Source organism: Rhincodon typus, chromosome 6 (assembly GCF_021869965.1).
Source record: "Rhincodon typus isolate 14 chromosome 6, sRhiTyp1.1, whole genome shotgun sequence".
In the NCBI taxonomy this organism is placed as follows: Eukaryota; Metazoa; Chordata; class Chondrichthyes; order Orectolobiformes; family Rhincodontidae; genus Rhincodon; species Rhincodon typus.
The window spans coordinates 18368444-18387801 of record NC_063337.1 but is presented as its reverse complement, the minus strand read 5'-3'; the positions used below and the strand labels follow the sequence as shown (position 1 = coordinate 18387801).

General features: G+C 40.4%; 1 protein-coding gene across 1 annotated transcript; it reads left to right on the top strand.

Moving 5' to 3' along the window:
* The first annotated feature begins 2632 nt into the window (after positions 1–2632).
* On the top strand, positions 2633–16436 carry LOC109937701 (inosine-uridine preferring nucleoside hydrolase-like). The gene is made up of 6 exons (XM_020536205.2): positions 2633–2682; positions 6716–6906; positions 7506–7685; positions 9012–9123; positions 13102–13238; positions 16081–16436. The coding sequence occupies exons 2-6, from the start codon at positions 6724–6726 to the stop codon at positions 16426–16428; spliced, it is 960 nt and encodes a 319-aa protein (XP_020391794.1). The 5' UTR covers positions 2633–2682; positions 6716–6723; the 3' UTR covers positions 16429–16436.
* The last annotated feature ends 2922 nt before the right edge of the window (positions 16437–19358 follow it).

The window sequence follows — 19358 nt, the reverse complement described above, 5'->3', positions numbered from 1 at the left end:
CGGCATTGGCATTCCTGTTACCATTTCATCCTCCCCTGCCACCAAGTCCAAGAATATCAGGTTTAACCTGGTGCAGAGTCTTATCCCCATCAGCAACTCTGCTGAAACTATCCCTTTAGGTGCATGAGTGGTGGTCCTATAATCGAACAGGAACTGGGACAGTTTGGTATTGAGTGAAGCTGTAGGCTGTTTCCTTAAGCTTGCGTTCAATATTTGGGCCATTCTTTCTGCCAGACCATTGGATGATGGCTGGTATGGAGCTGTCCTTACATGCCGAATGCCATTTGACTTTAGGAAATACTCGAATTCCCTGCTGGTAATTGATCTACCACTGTCCGTGACCAATACTTCCGGGAGTCTGTATATCATGAGCAGTGCTTGCAGATTTTCAACTGTCCCTGAGTTTGCTGAATGAGCTCTATGCACATCCAATCGCTTTGAATGGGCATCCACAATGACCAAGAACATTCCACCCATGAAAGGACTGGCATAATTGACATGTAACTGAGTCAGGGTTTACCTGGCCATTCCCATGAATGTCACTAACAACAATTTCTGTCCTTGTTGGCACTCTGGGCACTACACCACCAACGCAGCTATGTCAGCACCCAATTCTGGCCACCAGACACAAGTTCTTGCCAATATCTTCAATTTGGAAAGCCGTGGATGACCCTGGTGGAATTCAGCCAGTACGTGGCAGTGACCTTTACTCAGGACAATCACTCCCCATAGAAATATGCCATCCTCTACAGTGATCTGGTCTCACTGGGTTCAGAAATGTTTCAATCCTGGTTGTGATGGACCTTCCGTTTCCCCCAATACCACCAACTGTTTTAGTTTTGCCAGGACAGGATCTTTTCGTGTCCACAATCAAATATTGTCAGCAGTGACCATAAGGAAGTCCAGAAAGTTTAAAACTAGAATAGAGTCTTCCAGGGGAGCCAACACCTGTGGAGTATCTGCCAATGGGAGGCAGCTCAAGGCATCCACATTAACCACTTGGCCTCCTGGACAGTGTTCCAACTTGTACTTGTACGCACTGACAATAAAGGCCCACCACTGAATTTGACCATAAGCAATGGGCGACACCATTTTGTCTTCTTTAAGTAGCCCTAGTAGGGGTTTGTGGTCCATTACAATGACCATTTCAATGGTAATGCTACTGAATGTGTGTGTGACGCTGTGAGAATAATAAATGGTGTAATGAATGAACATTAATTTGTCATGAACAACAAAAATCCTGACTGGCATTTGAATGTAGAGCTGACATTGTAGTTTTAGTCTACTGGCTCCCACTTGTGCCAGATTAATTGAAAAGAACAAGGCTTTGGGGCCACTGAATTACTAAGGCTCAAGCTCTTCATCCAATTGTTTTGTGGACTTGTGCTTACTGTTGTTCAATCCCCACTGTTAGATATTATTTCAATGCAGAGATTTTCTAACGTACAATTTTCCTCTTTTTATATTCAAGATACACTACAAGAAAGATAATTAATGAAGCAAGTAAACAAGGATTTCATTATATATCTCATTACTAACGTATTTGGTGATGTTGGTGAAAATGTCACTTCTCCCTTTTAACTGCTTCCTTAATTTTTGTATTTCTGATAACAATAGCCTTGATGGTAACAAGTTACATAAAGTGGTCTTGGGCAAAAGTCAAATGGGCAGTAGATTATTGGTGGCCATTTAATGCTTTGCCCAATTTTCTGTTCAAAAGTCCCAAGAACAAATACGTGTTTCTGGAATTGGCAGACATGGGGATGATTCTAAAGATTCTGAAGAACACCAGAGCCACTCAAAATTAAATCTCCAATTTCCATATTTAAGGGGATTACCATTTATTTTAGGCATTTCAGGGAATGCCCCTTGAATTTAGCAGGGGGACTGAAAAATACATAGATTCAATACAAGCTGTCTCACTGTTATAGTTTAAATTCCTTTAACTTCCAAAAAAACATAGGGTGTAGTAGGGAACTAATTGCTTCTTGAATTCTAAGCCTGAAGATAAGTCCTTGGCAATTATCTGCCAAACCAGAAGTGGGTGCTGTGAATTTTTACTGTGGGTGGGGTGAAGAAGCAGGCCTTGAGTTACCTCGGTCAGAGCAGAGATCAAACCCTGTGCTGTTGATGTTAATTGGATCCACATACCAACTGGGGGAGTCAGCGTAAAAGAATTGTTTGCTTCCTTATAATATTTGCTGCTCCTGGAACTGGACATTCATATCAGGTCAAGGAGACCATTAAGTCCAGCTTGGAATCCGAGAAGGAAACCATTCAGTCCACTGTACGTAAGAGAGTTCTCCTTAAGAGCTTTTTAGCTAATGCCACCTTTTGCCCATTTGTAGCCCCTGCAATAATCTTTCTCCAGATAATTATCCAATATCCCGTTGAAAGCTTTGCCCACACATTAAAGAAAATCCTTGACACTAACGTGAGGTGCAGACTGTTAAAATCATTGGAAAATTCATGACAGCTCCAACCTGACAACCCTTGGCCAAGGCGTTTATCAATTAAAAATAAAACAAAACACTCAGTATGTTGGTGAAATGCCATCCTGGTACAAAATCAGAATCACTGGAGGCGGCAGAGGTGCTGGACATCTCTGAACTAGAATGCAGAAATAGGGCCGTGGAAATGATCAGTAGGTCAAGCAGCATCTCTGGAGAGAGGAAGATCCAGGTCGGTGACCTTCCATCAGAAACCCGAACAGCGTTCAGAGGAGTGAGTGAGACATAGATAACGCGGGCACCTTGGTCTCGAGGGACACCTGTGTGGCAGCGCGCGCACAGCCGTTAACGGCCGTTTGCAGCCGGCCGATCGTGGCTCACCGCTAACTTAACTCAGCCCGAAGGTCTTCCAGCCCAGCGGCGCCCCACAACCCCCGCCTCTGATTTTACTGCCTCCTTCCATGTTTCTTCCGTGTTTGCTTGTTTACCTCCTGTTGTCGCAGTGTCAACAGAGGTATGCTATAAATCCAAAGCCAAAGGTAATTATGAGATAACAAGGTGTGGAGCTGGATGAACACAGCAGGCCAAGCAGCATCAAAGGAGCAGGAAAGCTGACGTTTCGGGCCTAGAACCTCCTTCAGAAAATCCTTGTTTACTTGCTTCAGCCTTCCTGCTCCTCTGATGCTGCTTGGCCTGCTGTGTTCATCCAGCTCTATACCTTGTTATCTCAGATTCTCCAGCATCTGCAGTTCGTAATATCTCTGAACCAAAGGTAATTATTGAAGCGCTGAACAAGTACTTTATTTGGCAGAGAAGATCGAACGGTTGGTTAACCGGCGCATAATGGGAGGTTTCTGTTTATAGCCCTTTGGTTTCCTTAGAGATCAAAAGCACAACTTTCAACGTTGCTCACTCGTTGATCCTTAGCAAATATTTGTAGCAATTTTCCTCAGAAAGGTAGGTGTGTCTGTGTCTTCAAACCCCCCCCACCCCCAACAAATAGATCAACTTGAAAACCTAGACCACATTTTCCTCATTTGGTTTTGGATTGTTTCACAAGTTACCTGAGAATTTTTTTTTGATATCGCTTTTCTTCCCACAAAGTATGATTGGATGTTATCGTAGATATCAGGACGTCACCAAGAACTCATACCCCAAATTCATTGCAAATGATATTCCTTTTTACTCATTTCTGAGAATACTAATAAGACAAGCATCCAGTGTTAAAGGCATAGTGACAGAAAGGCAGGCATATTTTAGAATCAAAAACAAAAATTGCTGGAGAAGCTCAGCAGGTCTGATTTCATTTGCAGACAGTTGACAAAAGTTGCTTGAAAATGTGTGAAGGATGAGGGAGCACATGTGTTAGAGGGTGGTGGTGGAAGGCTGTGTGACTGGACAAAAAGCCAAAGAACTGCGGATGCTGGAAATCAGAAGCAGAAATTGCTGGAAAAACTCAGCAGATCTGGCAACATCTGTGGAGAGAAAGCAGAGTGAAGGTTTTAGGTCTTCTTCAGAACTCATTTCAGCTACGAAAAGGTTGATATATATGTTAGAAATAAGGAGGGACAGGGAGTAAAAAAAAGGTTGAGATGGAGCCCAGAAAGCAAGAAAAATCAGTTGAGCAGACAAAGGAATAGGTAAAGGTCAGCCTGTGAGAATGAATAGCTAGTGGTGGGGACCATTAGTAACTGGCAATGGGTTACTAATGGTAGCAGCCCATGTAATAACAAGACCTGCTATGTGGGGTTTTGGGTAAGGACATGGGAGAAGGTGCTCAGGCCCAAACAATTACTTGAATTCACTATTGAATCCTGACAGCTGCAGGGTTCCCAAATGGAAAATGAGGTGATGTTTTTCCAGCTTGTGCTGAGGTTCGCTGGAGCACTGCAGCAAACCTGAGACAGAGATGTTTGCCAGAGAACACAGTGGTGTGTTGAAATAGCAGGCAACCAGATGCTCAGGGTTATTTTTGCCAACAGAATGTAGGTGTTCTGCAAAGCGATCACCCAGTCTGTGATCTATCTCCCCATTGTAGAGGAGACCACATTGTGAGCAGTGAATACAGTAGACTAAATTGAATGAAGTGCAGGTAACTCACTGCTTCACCTGGAAGGGATTGTCTGCGGCTTTTGATAGTGAGGAGGGAATGGCCAACATCTCTGACTTGGGCTTACTATTAATAATTATAGATTATTTATAAGAGTAATTATAAGAGTAATTTTGGCAGTACAGACTCGATGGGCCAAAGGACCTATTCTGTACTGAATCATTAACATATCTTCTTATAAGATAGTTACAACTTGTGATCTATTGTGTCTTTTTTCTTTAAGACAGTTGGCTCTGCAACAGCTTATAATGCATTAGTTTGGCATTCCAGTCTCATCAGAAGGTGCGTGAGATGTTGCTTATCTGGCTGGTGTTGACTTCTGAGAAACTTTCAGAAAGTTATTGCTAAATCCAGTCGCAAGATTATAGCAGCATTCTTTGTTGAGCTGTTTAATGTGTTTTTAAAATAATCACTAAATATATGCATAATATGCATTAAATTGGCTTTTACTCCATTCAACACACAAAATATATTTTTAAAAGCAAAATTACTGAATAAATCCATCTAGTGTATAATACACAGAAAACAGTGCTCACACCTACCTTGTGAGAAAAACTTCAGCAAATATTTGCTCAAGATCAACAATTGAGCAGCACTGAAATGATCAGATCTCTAAGGAGACAAAAAAACAACAGAACACTTTTATTGATATCTGGTGCTGGGATTCAGAAACTTTACAATCTTGTCTACCAGGTAAGTAGTATATGGTGTTGGTGTCTCATTCTTAAATGGTTCATAATTTTGATGTAATTACCTTGATTTGAGCATTTACAATATGATGTAAAATGCAACTGGCAGCCAAAAAGAATATAATTATAGTGATGATTGAAGCAATCTGATTGCTGAACACCTCGTCACCCATAGGGAATAAAATCAGAGGGAACTTTGAGTCTAATTCCATCTAAGATGGGCTGGGACGTGCTGGAGGAGCATGTGGAAGGAACCGATCTTTCGGTTTCATAGAGGTAAAAAGCGAAGGAATTTACCTATGGGACAGCATGTGCTTGATCTGAGCATTTGTGATCGTAGTGCTAAATTCAGAGACCTTTCCTAGCATGTCAAGAACAGTTCACTTAAATTACATGTTTAATGTTTGGTTGGTTCCATCAAAAAATTAGTTTATACAGGTTAGTTCAGTGATCCCTGTGGCCGCCGTTTCCATAATTCCAGATGTGCTAGTAAACAGTTAGTCACTTCTGGTTTAGAAGAGAAAATTTGACAGAACTTTAAACAGGCTGCAAATTAATATTTGCTGGTTTTCAAATTCCACCCTAGACAAATATAAATACTGCCTGTTATGTTTAAGGTTATTGTTGGTCTGTGAACTACATAAGGTTAGAAAAAGATGGAAATTGGATATTCCCAAACCTGACTCAACTGGTTCATATAAAGATGTTTAGTTCTGGATTTCATGTCCACTTGCTTCACGTATGCTAAATTTTGCAATAAATGTTGATTTTATAAAGAGGAGAAATGCAAATATCACCAAATCTCAGTACATAAATGGTGCCTAAGAGTGAGAGTTGGAAAACTGGCAGTAGAGATTTACAAAATACTGGAATCGAGTAGCTGGGAGAGACAATATAATCTACCTCAGTGTTGTTCAGCTTATCAGGAGCAGTAGAGTTATGTAATATAAAGCTTTAGCACTAACTTTGCCAAGATATCATGGCTCGGATTTTGAAGTCAGCAGAAAATAAACAATGCTTGCCATTCATTAAACTTACAACTCTCCACAGGCAAGAGTGGCACAGTGGCCGAGTGGTTAGCATTGCTGCCTCACAGCACCAAAGAACAGGTTCAATTTGACAGTAAGGCAACTGTGTGTGTGGAGTTTGCACATTCTCCCCATGCCTGTATGGGTTTCCTCCAGGCGCTCTGGTTTCCTCCCACACTCTGAAAATATGCAAGTTAAATGGATTGGTGATGCTAAATTGCCCATAGTGTCCAGGAATGTGCAGGCTAGGTGGATTAGTCATGGTTGATGCAGGGTTACAAGGATTAGGTGGGAGGTTCTGTGGAGGGTCACTGTAGACTCAATGGGCCTAATGGCCTGCTTCCACACTGTACAGATTCTATGATTTACCAGCATTCAGTGCTACCAAAGTATGATTATCAGAACAACAATCCTATTAAGCTCAATCTTTTTTAACAGAATTTAGAATGGCAAAAAAGCTGTTGCTGTTAGATCTTGACTGTGGAGTGGACGATGCCCAAGCAATGATGATGGCTCTTGCAGCTTCAAACGTGCACATCCTGGGTATAACATGTACTCACGGAAACACAAGAATTGAAAATGTGTGCAAAAATGTACTTCGAGTACTGCAGGTTTGCCGGAGAACAGAGGTATGTGATGATGATTATGGATAAAGGCACAGTATTTTTAAGAAAGATTATTAGTACTTCTAAGGGAAATGGATACATCCTGTTGGTCAACCTAACAGCTCAACTTGAATTTCGCACATAGGGAATTTATCCACTATTTTAACTCCAAATATTTGCAAGCCATCTAGTTTATTTCAAATGTTTGACAACTTCATGAATTTCCCTTTAACAATGTTAAGACTATGCTGCAATACAGTACTTGTACAATGTGTGTCAATTGTGTAATATTTTTGTCTGATCAGATGCTTAAAAATAATTTTCAGTACAGAAGAGAAAGAATTGTTCTGCATGCTATGTGTGACAATATAAATTAAATCAAAGAAATATGGCATCAAAATACCTGGCTTTAGGAAGGCTAGATCTGTATGGATATCAAGTGGAGGAGATGGGCAGGTCAGAATTTGATGTTGAACCAGGTTCCAATGTTCAAAATTCTGATGCATAAGGCAATTGTTTCTTTTTCTCACATCCTCCCATTCTGATCTTACCAAATTATGGAGAACTAGTGAACTGCATTCTTCCCTTAAAAGCCAGTAAATTTATTTGTTTTATAATTGCAGATTCCTGTGTTCCGAGGTGCAGGTGCCTCTCTCCTGGGACATCAGTTAAATGCGGATCATTACCATGGAAAGGATGGTCTGGGTGATGTTCCAGATCCTAATGCTCCGGGGTTGGAACACATACAAGCTGAACATGCAGTGAATGCCATGATAAGAATAGCCACTGAACATGCTGGTAAGGTGAGATGGATGTGCACCAGGAAATAAAGTTCTAGTAGTCAGATGAACAGAGAACAGGACCAGCTAAGTTAGCCCCTGATAGCCGTTTCACTGTTCAAGCAGGTCATGGCTAATGGGCATATTAATGTCATCTAATGCCTTGATTCTGTAACCCTTTAAACACTTACCTAATTAAAAAAATTACTAACTCAGTTATGAATCTTTCAACATAACTGTTTTCAACAGCCTTTTAGGGCAAAATCTGTAGATTATCATTACAATTCATGTGAATATGTATTTTCCGACAACACCAATGATGACTTAGATCTAATTTTAATGTCTTACACTGTACTCCTTCATAAGAAGAACTAGTTTCTCTCCATACCTTGTCACTTCATTTAGGTGGAAACTTTAAAATGCATTTTCATTCTGCAGTAACAACCATCTCCCACAGCCAGCTAGGTGGAGTAGATATCCAACAACACTATTCACATCTAGCTGTTCAGAGATTGTCTTCCAATATGGCCAATAATTTTTGTGGGCAACAAAAACAGAAATTGCTAGAAAAATTCAGCAGCTTCGGCAGCATCTGTAGAGAGAAAGTAGAGTTAACATTTCGGGACCAGTGCTCCTTCTTCAGGTTCTAAAGAACATTAACTCTGCTTGCCCTCCACAAAAATGCTACCAAACCTGCTGAGTTTTTCCAGCAATTTATGATTTTGCTTCTGTTTTCCAGCATCCATAGTTCCTTGGTCTTTTTGTGGGGCATGACTGATGATGTCTGATTTTGCACAAAGTTGATTCTAATGAGATGACAGGACTGTCCAACAAGAATGTTTGAATGTCAGGTTGGAATTCAAGCTACTGATGAAACAAACCAGAATGTAAATCTAATTCTTGGTACAAGGACTCTGCAAAACTGAAAAAGGAATGAATGGTGGCTCAGTGGTTAGCACTGCTGCCTCACAGTGCCAGGGACCCAGGTTTGATTCCACCCTTGGGCAACTGTCTGTGTGGAGTTTGCACATTCTCCCCTTGTTGCGTGGGTTTCCTCCAGGTGCTCCGGTTTCCTCCCACAGTCCAAAGATGGGCAGGCTAGGTGGATTGGCCATGCTACGTTGCCCATAGTGATCAGGGATGTGTAAATTAGGTAGATTACAGGGGGATGGGTGGGGGTGGGATGCTCTGAGGGTCGGTGTGGACTTGTTGGGCCGAAGGGCCTGTTTCCACACTGTAGGGATTCTATGATCTTCTATATTGCAGTATCTGTTGTATTTCCCAGTTGTACAAGCCAACTATAACAATACTGTCCGTCACTGTGCTAAGAATTTATTCTTTGCTCAACAGGTCACTCTTGTGGCTATTGGCCCCCTCACCAATGTTGCCCTGGCATTTAAAATGGATCCCACTTTTCCAGCAAAGTTGAGACATCTATACATCATGGGAGGAAACATGGAAAGTATGTCATACAGCTTTTTCATCATTCTATCCAGGTCATGTGGCTTCATACCTAAACCTGACTTGATTATTATCTCATATTGAAATCCCCATACTTTCAATATGAAGGTAGTGTGGGCTGTTTTTCTCTCCTACGTTCCCCAAGCTGACAGGAGCAAACATCAATCAAAGGTGATTGCTTTCTGGTCTTTATGGATTACCAGCTCATCGTCCATATAGTTATCCAATAAGTTATTAGAGAAACTCTGAAAATAATAGTCTCTAGAGAAGAAATTTAACTCACTGTGTACAACATATTCCATGAGTGTAATTTTAACTCCTAAAACTAGAGTGGGGAGGATAGAGATGGAGTGTGGCAAGGGGGCAGTAGGTGATGCAGATGGTGGTGGAAATGGTGCAAGTGGAGGTTAAAGTACTGAAAAGACTGGCAGTTTGGGAATTCAGCATGATTCTGTCTACTTCTGGCTTTTTCTGGATTCTGGTTGGATGAGTGTGGGAACCACACAGATCCGGTGATCATGTAATTTAATTATTTAAATAGCCAATTTTTTGTTGATTGTATGAAGATTCTGACTTTAACAACCAGCACACAGGTTTCTCAAGCAGTGTAGAATTCACCATGGTCGATGAGGTGAGAATGCAGTAGCAAGTCATTGATAAGTAAAACTAGCTGGCTGAAAGTCCTTTAAATAGAGAGAGTCAACCAACCTATGTGAAAGGTTTGTATCCACAAGAATCGTGGTGTGAAAAAAATGCTTGAGGAACTTAACAGGCCTGCCAACATCTGTGGACAGAGAAAACGATTAATGTTTGAGTCCAAAATGACTCTTCTTCGATCTCCAGCATCTGCAGTAGACCGTAAGATACAGGAGCAGAATTAGGCCATTCAGCCTATCGAGTCTGTTACACGATTCAGTGGCTCATATTGTTCTCAACCACATTGTCCAGCCTTCTCCCCATAACCTTTGATCCCCTAATGAACTAAGAACCTATTTATCTCTGTTTTAAAAATACTCAGCGTTTTGGCCTCTGCAGGCAATGAGTTCTACAGATTCACCACCCTCTGGCTGAAGAAATTCCTCCTCATATCAGTTCAAAAGGATCATCCCTTCACCGTGAGTCTGTGCTCTTGGGTCCTAATCTCTCCTACTGCTGGAAACATCTCCATGCCTACTCTATCCAGACCTCTCAGTATTCTGTAAGTTTCAATCAGATCTTTCATTATCCTTCTAAATTCCATCTAGTACAGATCCAGAGTCCTCAACTGCTCCTCCTGATAAGCCCTTCATTCCCAGGATCAGTCTTCTAAACCTCCTCTGGACCCCCTCCAAGGCCAACACATCTTTGTTTAGATATGGGGCCCAAAACTGCCCATTTTGCTCCAAATGAGGTCTGACCAGAGCCTTATACAGCCTCAGAAGTACATCCCTGCTCTTGTATTCTAGCCCTCTTGAAATGCATGCTCACGTTGCATTTGCCTTCCCACTGGCAACTGAACCTGCATGTTAACCTTAAGAGAATCCTGAAGGAGGACCCCTAAGTTCCTTTGTGCTTTAGAATTCTGAAGCCTTTCCCCATTTAGAAAATAGTCTATGCTTCTATTCTTCCTACCAAAGTCATAATCTTGTACACATCCCACACTGTATTCCATCTGCCACATCTTTGCCCACTCTCCTAACCTGTCCAAGTCCTCCCTGCTTCCTCAACACTACCTGTTCCTCCATCTATAATATGTGCTTTTATTTGCTGTGAGAGTCTGATTTTATTGTTTCTCAGGCAAATTCCAATTTTTTGGAAATCATCTTACCGACTTCGTAATTCACTCACCATGATCTCAATTTCTGTGCGACATGATAGCAGCATATTCAACTCAAACTTTGGTCTTTTACGTGGACGAGGAGCAGCAACAGTGGCTGCCATGTCCACTTGCAGAGGTCACTTCATTGGATAGAAAGAGTGGTCACGGTGATCCAGTTGGAAAGATGTGACAGAGGATCAGATCTTTCAGCACATCTGAGAATTAATGCTTTCTAAGGTTCAGGCTATTGCAGCAGCTCAATGCTGACATCTATACTTTCATGAATCAATGCCTCCTCCACAGTGGATCTGGGGGGTGTGTGCACCTTCCAATGGCCATCAATATATCCCTTGCCAGGGAACAACCTGCAGTTCTCTGCCTCTCCCTAGAATTCCATATTCTCTCATAAAAATAGAGAAGAGCTGATTGTGAAAGATGGATTGTATTAAGGAGAGGGCGTGGCAATGGTTGCAGAAGCTGACTGTGAAGGATGGGTAAAGGATGTCAATAAGGTGGTGAATTTTTTTATAAAGGGCATCACTGTCTAGGCCAGCATTTATTGCTTAACCTTAATTGCCGTTGAGCAGGTGGTGGTGAGCTGCCTTCTTGTGCTGTAGATACACCCAGAGAACTGTTAGGAAAGGAGTTCCAGAATTTTGTCCCAGCTACAGTGTAGGAGGCTTGAGTGAGTTGCTGCATTGAATCCTGTAGATGGTTGTAGACACATTGCTGTGGTGGTGGTAAAGGACTAAATGTTGAAAGTGGTGGATGGGGTACAAATCATGCAGGTTGCTTTGTACTGGATTGTATCAAGCTTCTTGAATGTTGTTGGCGCTGCATCCATCAGGCAAAAGTGGAGAGTATTCAGTTTCATTTCTGACCTGTGTCTGTTATGGTGGGATGTGAACCATATTTTTTCGGTGGCCTGGATTACTGGCCTAATGATATCATTATGCCACTACTTTCCCACGTGTTCCTGTTCTGATGAGTTTGTGAAGAAGTTCTTAGAGTGAGAGAAACAATGATAGGAGTTGCGAAGTATGATGATCAAAAGAGTGTAATTCAGGCCTACGCCAGGAAAGTAGTCTGGGAATTGATAATTGAGTGTGGGATACTACGTCTGCACTCACTGAACCTCTAGGAAACTGTAAATAGATTTGAGTGACCACACATATGCTTCTTACTTCCTCACCTGCCTTCAGGGGCCCAGGTCTTGTGGGACTCTCCAAAAGCTGCCAGTCATTCAGAGGCTGGCAGAGGTTGGAGGGAGCCTGGCCTCACAGGGATTAGAAAATCAGGCTCTAGAGTGGTCAAGGATGAGGGTAAGTTTAAAAGGCAAGGGCTTCTTCCTGTGGGGATAATCTACCGCTGGTGAGGCCCTCCAGAAAGAACAATGTACCCAGGCAAGAAGAATCCCAAACCTAGCCTGAGGACAGGCCTGTCTAGGATAACCTGGCAGTTTGCCTACATGTTGTGCACACCCCTCCTTTGCCAACACTGATAGCACTCTAATAAACTGTCTGAATTCCCAAATTCCAAAATAGCTGCTCGTATAATAGCATGATCCAAGTGCACCAAATGTACCCCAACAAGATATTTATGTCTTTCGCTTGTATTTCAATCTTCAAAGGTGGAGTGACTACATAGTTAGTGAAAAGAAGTTTGTTACAAATCAATATGTGCTTTATTTGAGAACCATTTGTTCCAATCACGAAAGCTGTATTTGTAAGCACATAAGATAAGGAACACATTCCACTTCGTCATATCAGTGGATTGTTTTACATGCCTTAAACATAATGGCTTCTCTAAACTCTGCCCTTTTGCCTTGAGCAGAACCTCTTTATTGCAGCACTTGTTACATCTAAATCCTAATCTATGTGGCTCAGGCCTAATAATCTGTGAATTTAACCTTTGAAAGTTAAGTTGAGTTTAATAGTAATATTTGACCAATATTGCACTAATGTCTCCCATGGCAACATTTTCAAAATGCGTAAAATGGGCATTTGATTTCTTAAAGTGAACGCATTTTATTATAGTGGATAGTTGATAATTCCATGCAGTATTTATGTTTTAATTTAAATGCTAAACATTTATTTTTACCACTGTTAAAGTTGATAAGATTAAGAGGCTTTTAAAGCTGTGATGGAATTAATTTCATTTGAAGATTTTTATTATTTTCAGGCAGGGGCAATGTAACAATGTGTTCTGAGTTTAACTTTGCAACAGATCCTGAAGCAGCTTATATTGTCCTGAATCATTTTGCATGCCCCATGTATATTGCAACTTGGGAATATTGTCTTCGTCAGGCACTGCCTTGGGTAAGTTGTTGAATTACATTGTAAACATAAAATCAAAAACTAAAAATAGACATGCATTTTTTTTGCATATGTATGGGTTATGTCAGCACATTATTTGGAGAAAAATATCAAATAATAATGTATTTTAAAAACTGAAGACAATTGATTTTTTTAAAATAAAAGTTAGAATTTGACATTGGTAGTTTAGCAGACATACATGAGGCATTCACAAGACTGCTTGAATAGAAGCATTAAATACAAACAAAAATGTCTGGATGGAATTCACATATGAAAGACAATTATAAGAATATAGTAATCACTTGTGCACTGATGTCATTGGCAGCAATTTCGAGGCTATTTGTCACATTATTTATCTGCTGTCAGAGCACGTGCACTGAAAAAGACATTAATCCTAAAAATGAAATTCAGATCAGCTGAAATTAAGATGGTGCTATGCTGTGGCAGCTTAAAACTAGATTGGTATCCCCAACTGACTTTTTTACCTACCTGCTGTAAAGAGGTAAACATTGTACATTTGCCACTCATTAATTATTACAGACAACTACAAAAGACTGATGCTGAGATCTGAAGAATAATTCTTACATTTCAAAGTGCAGCTAGGAGGTAAAGAAATATTCAAGAAATGATAAAATTTGCATCAGGAAGAAAATAAAAGGCCTCAAAATTCAGTTGTGTAATGCTTCTGAGGCTGATACTTAAAGTAGGATAAAGGGATATCCTCAAAATGGCAGGTAGAGTGATTCTGGTCACTTCTGACAGAGCATAGGTGGCGCTTCATGCTGGGAAGGTCATTCTTGTAAGTATGCTGTGCGTATTCCAGAAATATTTGTAGAGGGCAGATAATGAGGTCAAATAGATTCTCAGGCAGATTTAACTGTGTCTTTTTAAAACCTGGACCATTTTAGTCAATGTAATACAATGCATGATGATGATAGACAACTAGAGATGCAGGAGGGAGGCTTCACGAGAACTATTTAAAGGATCAGGTCTCCAACTAGCTGCTTTTCCATTAACTTTGCTCTGATCTTGGAGATGTTATGGTGACTTGTTGGTTTGGAAGGGAATGTTGCAACATCCTGTCAGGAGCTTCATGATCTGTCACTGCCAATGGCAGCATCATTCACACCTTGCAGTACCGTTGCAGCTTTGGCTGCAGGAGGATCAATAATTACTTTGTTGATGAGACTCACTCACTTCAGACACTGCACCTGGCTGAGTGGAAGTTGGAAGAATATTTCTTCAGGAACTTTAGTGTCTATAAGACTCCTGTTCTGGTTCGTGTTCTCCTCCCTCTGCAATTGCCTTCCACCTCTATTATTTATGTTCCTTTTCCAAATCATGCTGTAGCCCAAGAGATTCTGCCACTTTGCAAGTCTTGAGCAGACATTCATGCCAAGGTCTGACAATCAGGCTGCACCATGCAGGTTGCATTGTCAGAGACCTAAACAAATCCATCTGACATATACTATGTTCAGGACTTAGGACTTCTGTCGTGCAAACAAAAGCGGATCCATATAGTTGAATTCCACTGTCACTGTCTCTACTTCACTTCTTAGAATCAGAGAATGGTGCAGCATAGAACAATAGAATAGAATAGTCATTTATTGTCACTTGAATTTTTTACAAAATATAACAGTGAAAAATGATTAAGTTGCCTTGCCACAGTGCCTATATTAATAAGACAAGGCATAGAGAAGAAGAAATTAAAATGAAAATTGAGACCAAGTCCATTTTAGTTCAATTCCCGGCTCCTGGGTTCAGAAAAAGACAGTTCTGCTGCAAGACAGCCATGCCAGGCTGGAATGGAACACTGGAATGGAACCCACCTCTGCAGCAGGCCATCCGCGTCAGGCCGCTGGAATACTGGGCCGCTAGACACCACAGAAGCCACCCCAAGGATGAATCTCGTCACTGATCCCGGGAAAGAAGACATCGCAAAAGCCGCCGAAAGGATGTTGGGCCAAAACCACCTCAATGCCATGGCTGCTGCCAGCCTCCACTGATGTAGCAGCCAATGCCAGGTCCCCGTGCTTACTCGTCTGCCAGCTGCCTCCTTGACGCTAATTCCAGAGCCACACTCCGGACTCACTAACTGTCTCACCGCCATTCTCCAGGTCATGCTCTGGGCTCAATAGCCTCACCACCATTCTCCGGGTCTCATGGTGGGCTCATTGGCTGCCACCACTCTCTGGGTCATGACAAAGATGCCTTCATACCACCTTCCACCAAAAAAAAGAAGAGAAAAAGGAGAAATGAAACATGAAAAAGAAGAGAAAATAAAAGAAGACTAAAAAAGTGGACAGAATGGACGGGCCCGGGGCACAGGTGCTTGAATGCTGCCTACTCCGTCGTCGCCTTCTAGAAGGCCATTCAACTGTCACGTCTCCCTGACAGTTTGGTAGAGTAATCAAACATTCCCCTTAATTCTATAGTTTATACTCTTCAAGTATTTGTCCCACTATTACAGTTGTAGTCACAAGTTGTTGAATTATTTTACAAATGTAGAGGACTATAAGTTTATGGCTTATATTAATTATTTGGATTATAATGAGAGAAATTAATGCAATAATTGCCAATAGAATATTATAGACCTGTATTTTTCACATCATTAGACTTTTTGCTTTTTCACAGCTGGTCTCTTATAAAATTAGTGCACAGTTTACCCAGTAACTATAAGGAAAGATGTCAACATATTAAGATGTTCACTGTCATAAATAACGAGGCAATTGATAGTAAAAACAATATTTTGAAAGCTATTTTTTCGTTTTGATAATATGGAATGTAGAGGAGACGACTTGGAAGTTGTGAAAAGTGAATAGCCTATCATTTTGTCCATTTGCAGGAGTTTTTTGAGGAGTGGGTAAACCAAGACACCGAGAAAGCTTGCTTCATGAAGAAGATAACTGCACACAGTGAAAAATTTTCCAAAGGCAAGCAAGGTGGTACAGAGATGTATTTTGGACCTGGATTTCTGTCCTGTGATTCATTTGCAATGGCAGCTGCTATTGATGAGAGTGTTGTCACAGAACACATACGATATGGTGTAAGCGTGGAGTTGCAAGGTTCAGTGACCAGAGGGATGATGATTGTGGATACACTTAACCTACTGCAAAAAGAAAATCAAGCTTTTATTATGACAAAATGTGATGTTGAAAAGGTTAAGCAGCTGATGATGTCTGCTCTGAAATAGTGGGTTCAACAGGGATAGCAAGAGGATAGTTGAACACAAATATCAGTAGACATTCTAGAAAGTATAAAATGTTGGTCGCTAGTTACCTTCCTATTTGTTATTAATTTGCTAGCATGTTTAATTCACTTATTCATTTCCCCCCTGCCCCTTCCAATATTTTCTGAAGGAACACAGCAAGATTAAATGAGTCCTAGACATCTCTTACTTCAGCTGCAAATTTGTTTTATTCAGCATGTATGAATGCAGATGTTGATTATTGTATACTACTGCTCAGAGTGGCAACATAAATAAACCTGATCAAGTGTGCCCAATTTGTACACGTATGTCCTACCAAGCATTGTGACTGGATTCTGACAAGGAACAGAAAGTTCTATTAATTTTCTCTACCATCTCAAAGAGAATTGTCATAAATTTACTACAACATAAACTATCTCAGCCTAGAGAAGAAATGTGGCATGCTACCTGTACTAACTGACTCAGTGAATAGTGACAAAAGGCAGCATAACAGCAACCATATGACTTGTACTTAAACATTTTTGGTACAGTAAAATGTCACTTGATCCTTCACAAAAGCAGAAAACAAAAGAAAACCTGACATTTAGTGAAAGGAAGATGCATTAAAGCTTAGACAAAGAGGTAGGTTTAAGGAGCAAGGTATCTCAGATTCTCCAGCATCGGCAATTCCTACTATCTCTGTAACAGGTTTAAGGAGCATCTTGCTTTCAAAATATACTAAATTTCCAGAATTAATGTGTTGCATTTCAAATGAAAATTGCACTTTAAGAAGGTGCAAATTGTGATATTATATTCAACAAAACATACTCTTCATCTAATAAAGAATCATCAGACTCAAAATGTTTATTCTGCTTTCTTCCCGAAGATGCTGCCTGATCTGCTGAGTTTCATGAGCAATTTCTGTTTTTGATTCAGATCCCCAGCATCCACATTCTTTGTTTTATTTTGGTGTCACGTTATATTGCTGCATTTACTGTCAATTAATGGCATTGTGATGTATTGCAAGCTGTATTTGATGATTTAACTATTCAAGAAGGCACAGAATTATAAATAATTATGGACTGTTTAAACTAATGTCAGGTATGCCTAAAGTCTTACAATCCCTGATTTAAGGTAAAATTAAATAGCATTTGAAAATAGATTGTTTAATGGAAACTGTCAATAAGAGATCATGAAAGCAACTTATGTTTAAAAGCTTTCTTTTGACAAATGTCCAATTCAGTAAAGAGAATGTGATTATATAATTGTACATTTATAATTATTGCATATCTGATTTAAGTTTCCCGCAAGGGGCATGTAAGAAAACTCAGGAAGTTTGACTAAGGGGAACTACAAGTCAGTTGCCACCAGGAAAAAGTTGTTAAGCAAAACATTAGATGACTTACCCCAGGGATCCATTTGTGTCCAAGTTTTGTTCTTGGATAAATAAAAGCAAATTACTGCAGATGCAGGAAATCTGAAACAAAGACAGAAAATGCTGGTCTAGCACCATCTGTTGAGAGAGAGATATGGTTAACGTTCTGAGTCCAGTATTGTTCTTCTTCCAACCTGAAAGGTGTTTTAAAATGAGTTTTTTAAATGTTTCTGACAAAGATGGCAGCGAGAGGGAAGAAGAGTTGGTGTGAAGACTGAGTGCAAAAGACAAAGGGGTTGTCAGTTGCGGTGAAAGAGTGATAGGGTGTAATCTCTGCTGAGTTCCTCCAACATTTTCTGTGTTTGTTTGCAGGTTGTCTGTAGATGATTTGGGCTTCAACATAGTAAAAGCAATATATTTATTCTTATCCAGACTCCTAAATCATGACTTCTGGTGCTCTGCAAAGATCTGTCTTTGGGTCCGTTTTATTTCTTCTATATATGCTGCTCCTTAACAAATTCACTGGAAATCACAACATCAGGATCCATGTATGATAACTCTAACCCTAACCCATTAACCATAATGCAGGATCCTATCCACTTCATTACCAACTCTTCAAATCCTTCACTGTCAATTACTTACCACAGTGGAGGAAATATATGTGTTGGTAATAAGGATAAAATTTATTGGCCACCCCTAATATGCCTGAAAGGATAATGGTAAGCTATCTTCTGGAAGTGCATCAGTCTGTGTGTTGCATCTACATCTATAGTTTTGTTAAGTAGGGAATTCCAGGATTTTAAAGCGGCAAAGTTAAAAGAATAGTGAAATATTTCCAGGACAGGATCAAGGTTCGACTTCAGCAGAAATTTCTTTTAATTAAATACGAGAAAGACCAAACCATGTATTCAAGTTAAACACGGTGCATGTCCAAAGAGATGTGAAGATCCAGGTGCAAAGATCTTTAAAGTATCATAAACAGGTACAGAAAATAATCAAGAAAGTTAATGGAATGCTGGCCTTTATTTCTAGAGGACTGGAGTACAAGGATGTTATGCTATAATTGTGCTGCAGTTATTATAAAACCCTGTTTAGACACCACTTGGAACACTGTGAGCAGATCTGAGCACCACACCTTATGAAGGATACATTGGCCTTGGAATACAATATAGGTTTACTGGACTTCAGCGGCTAAGTAATTAGGAGAAATTATACAAATTGGGCATTTGCTCTCAAATTTAGAACATTACAATGTGATCTGATTGAAGTCTTCAAATATAGGAAAAGACAGGATAGATGAAGATAAACTATTTCCACTGGTTAGAACTTCTAGAACTAGGGGGCATTGTCTGAGAATGAGGATCAGGAGAGATGTGAGGAGGCTGTCTACACACAAAGGGAGGTAGAGGTTTGGAACTCACTTCCACAAATTGCAGTGGATGCTGCATCAGTTGTTAATTTTAAATCTTAGATACATAGATTTTTGTTAAGCTAAGGTATTAAGGGCTATGGGTCAAAAGCAGTTATATGGGGTTAGGCCTACGTCAGCAAAGAACTCATT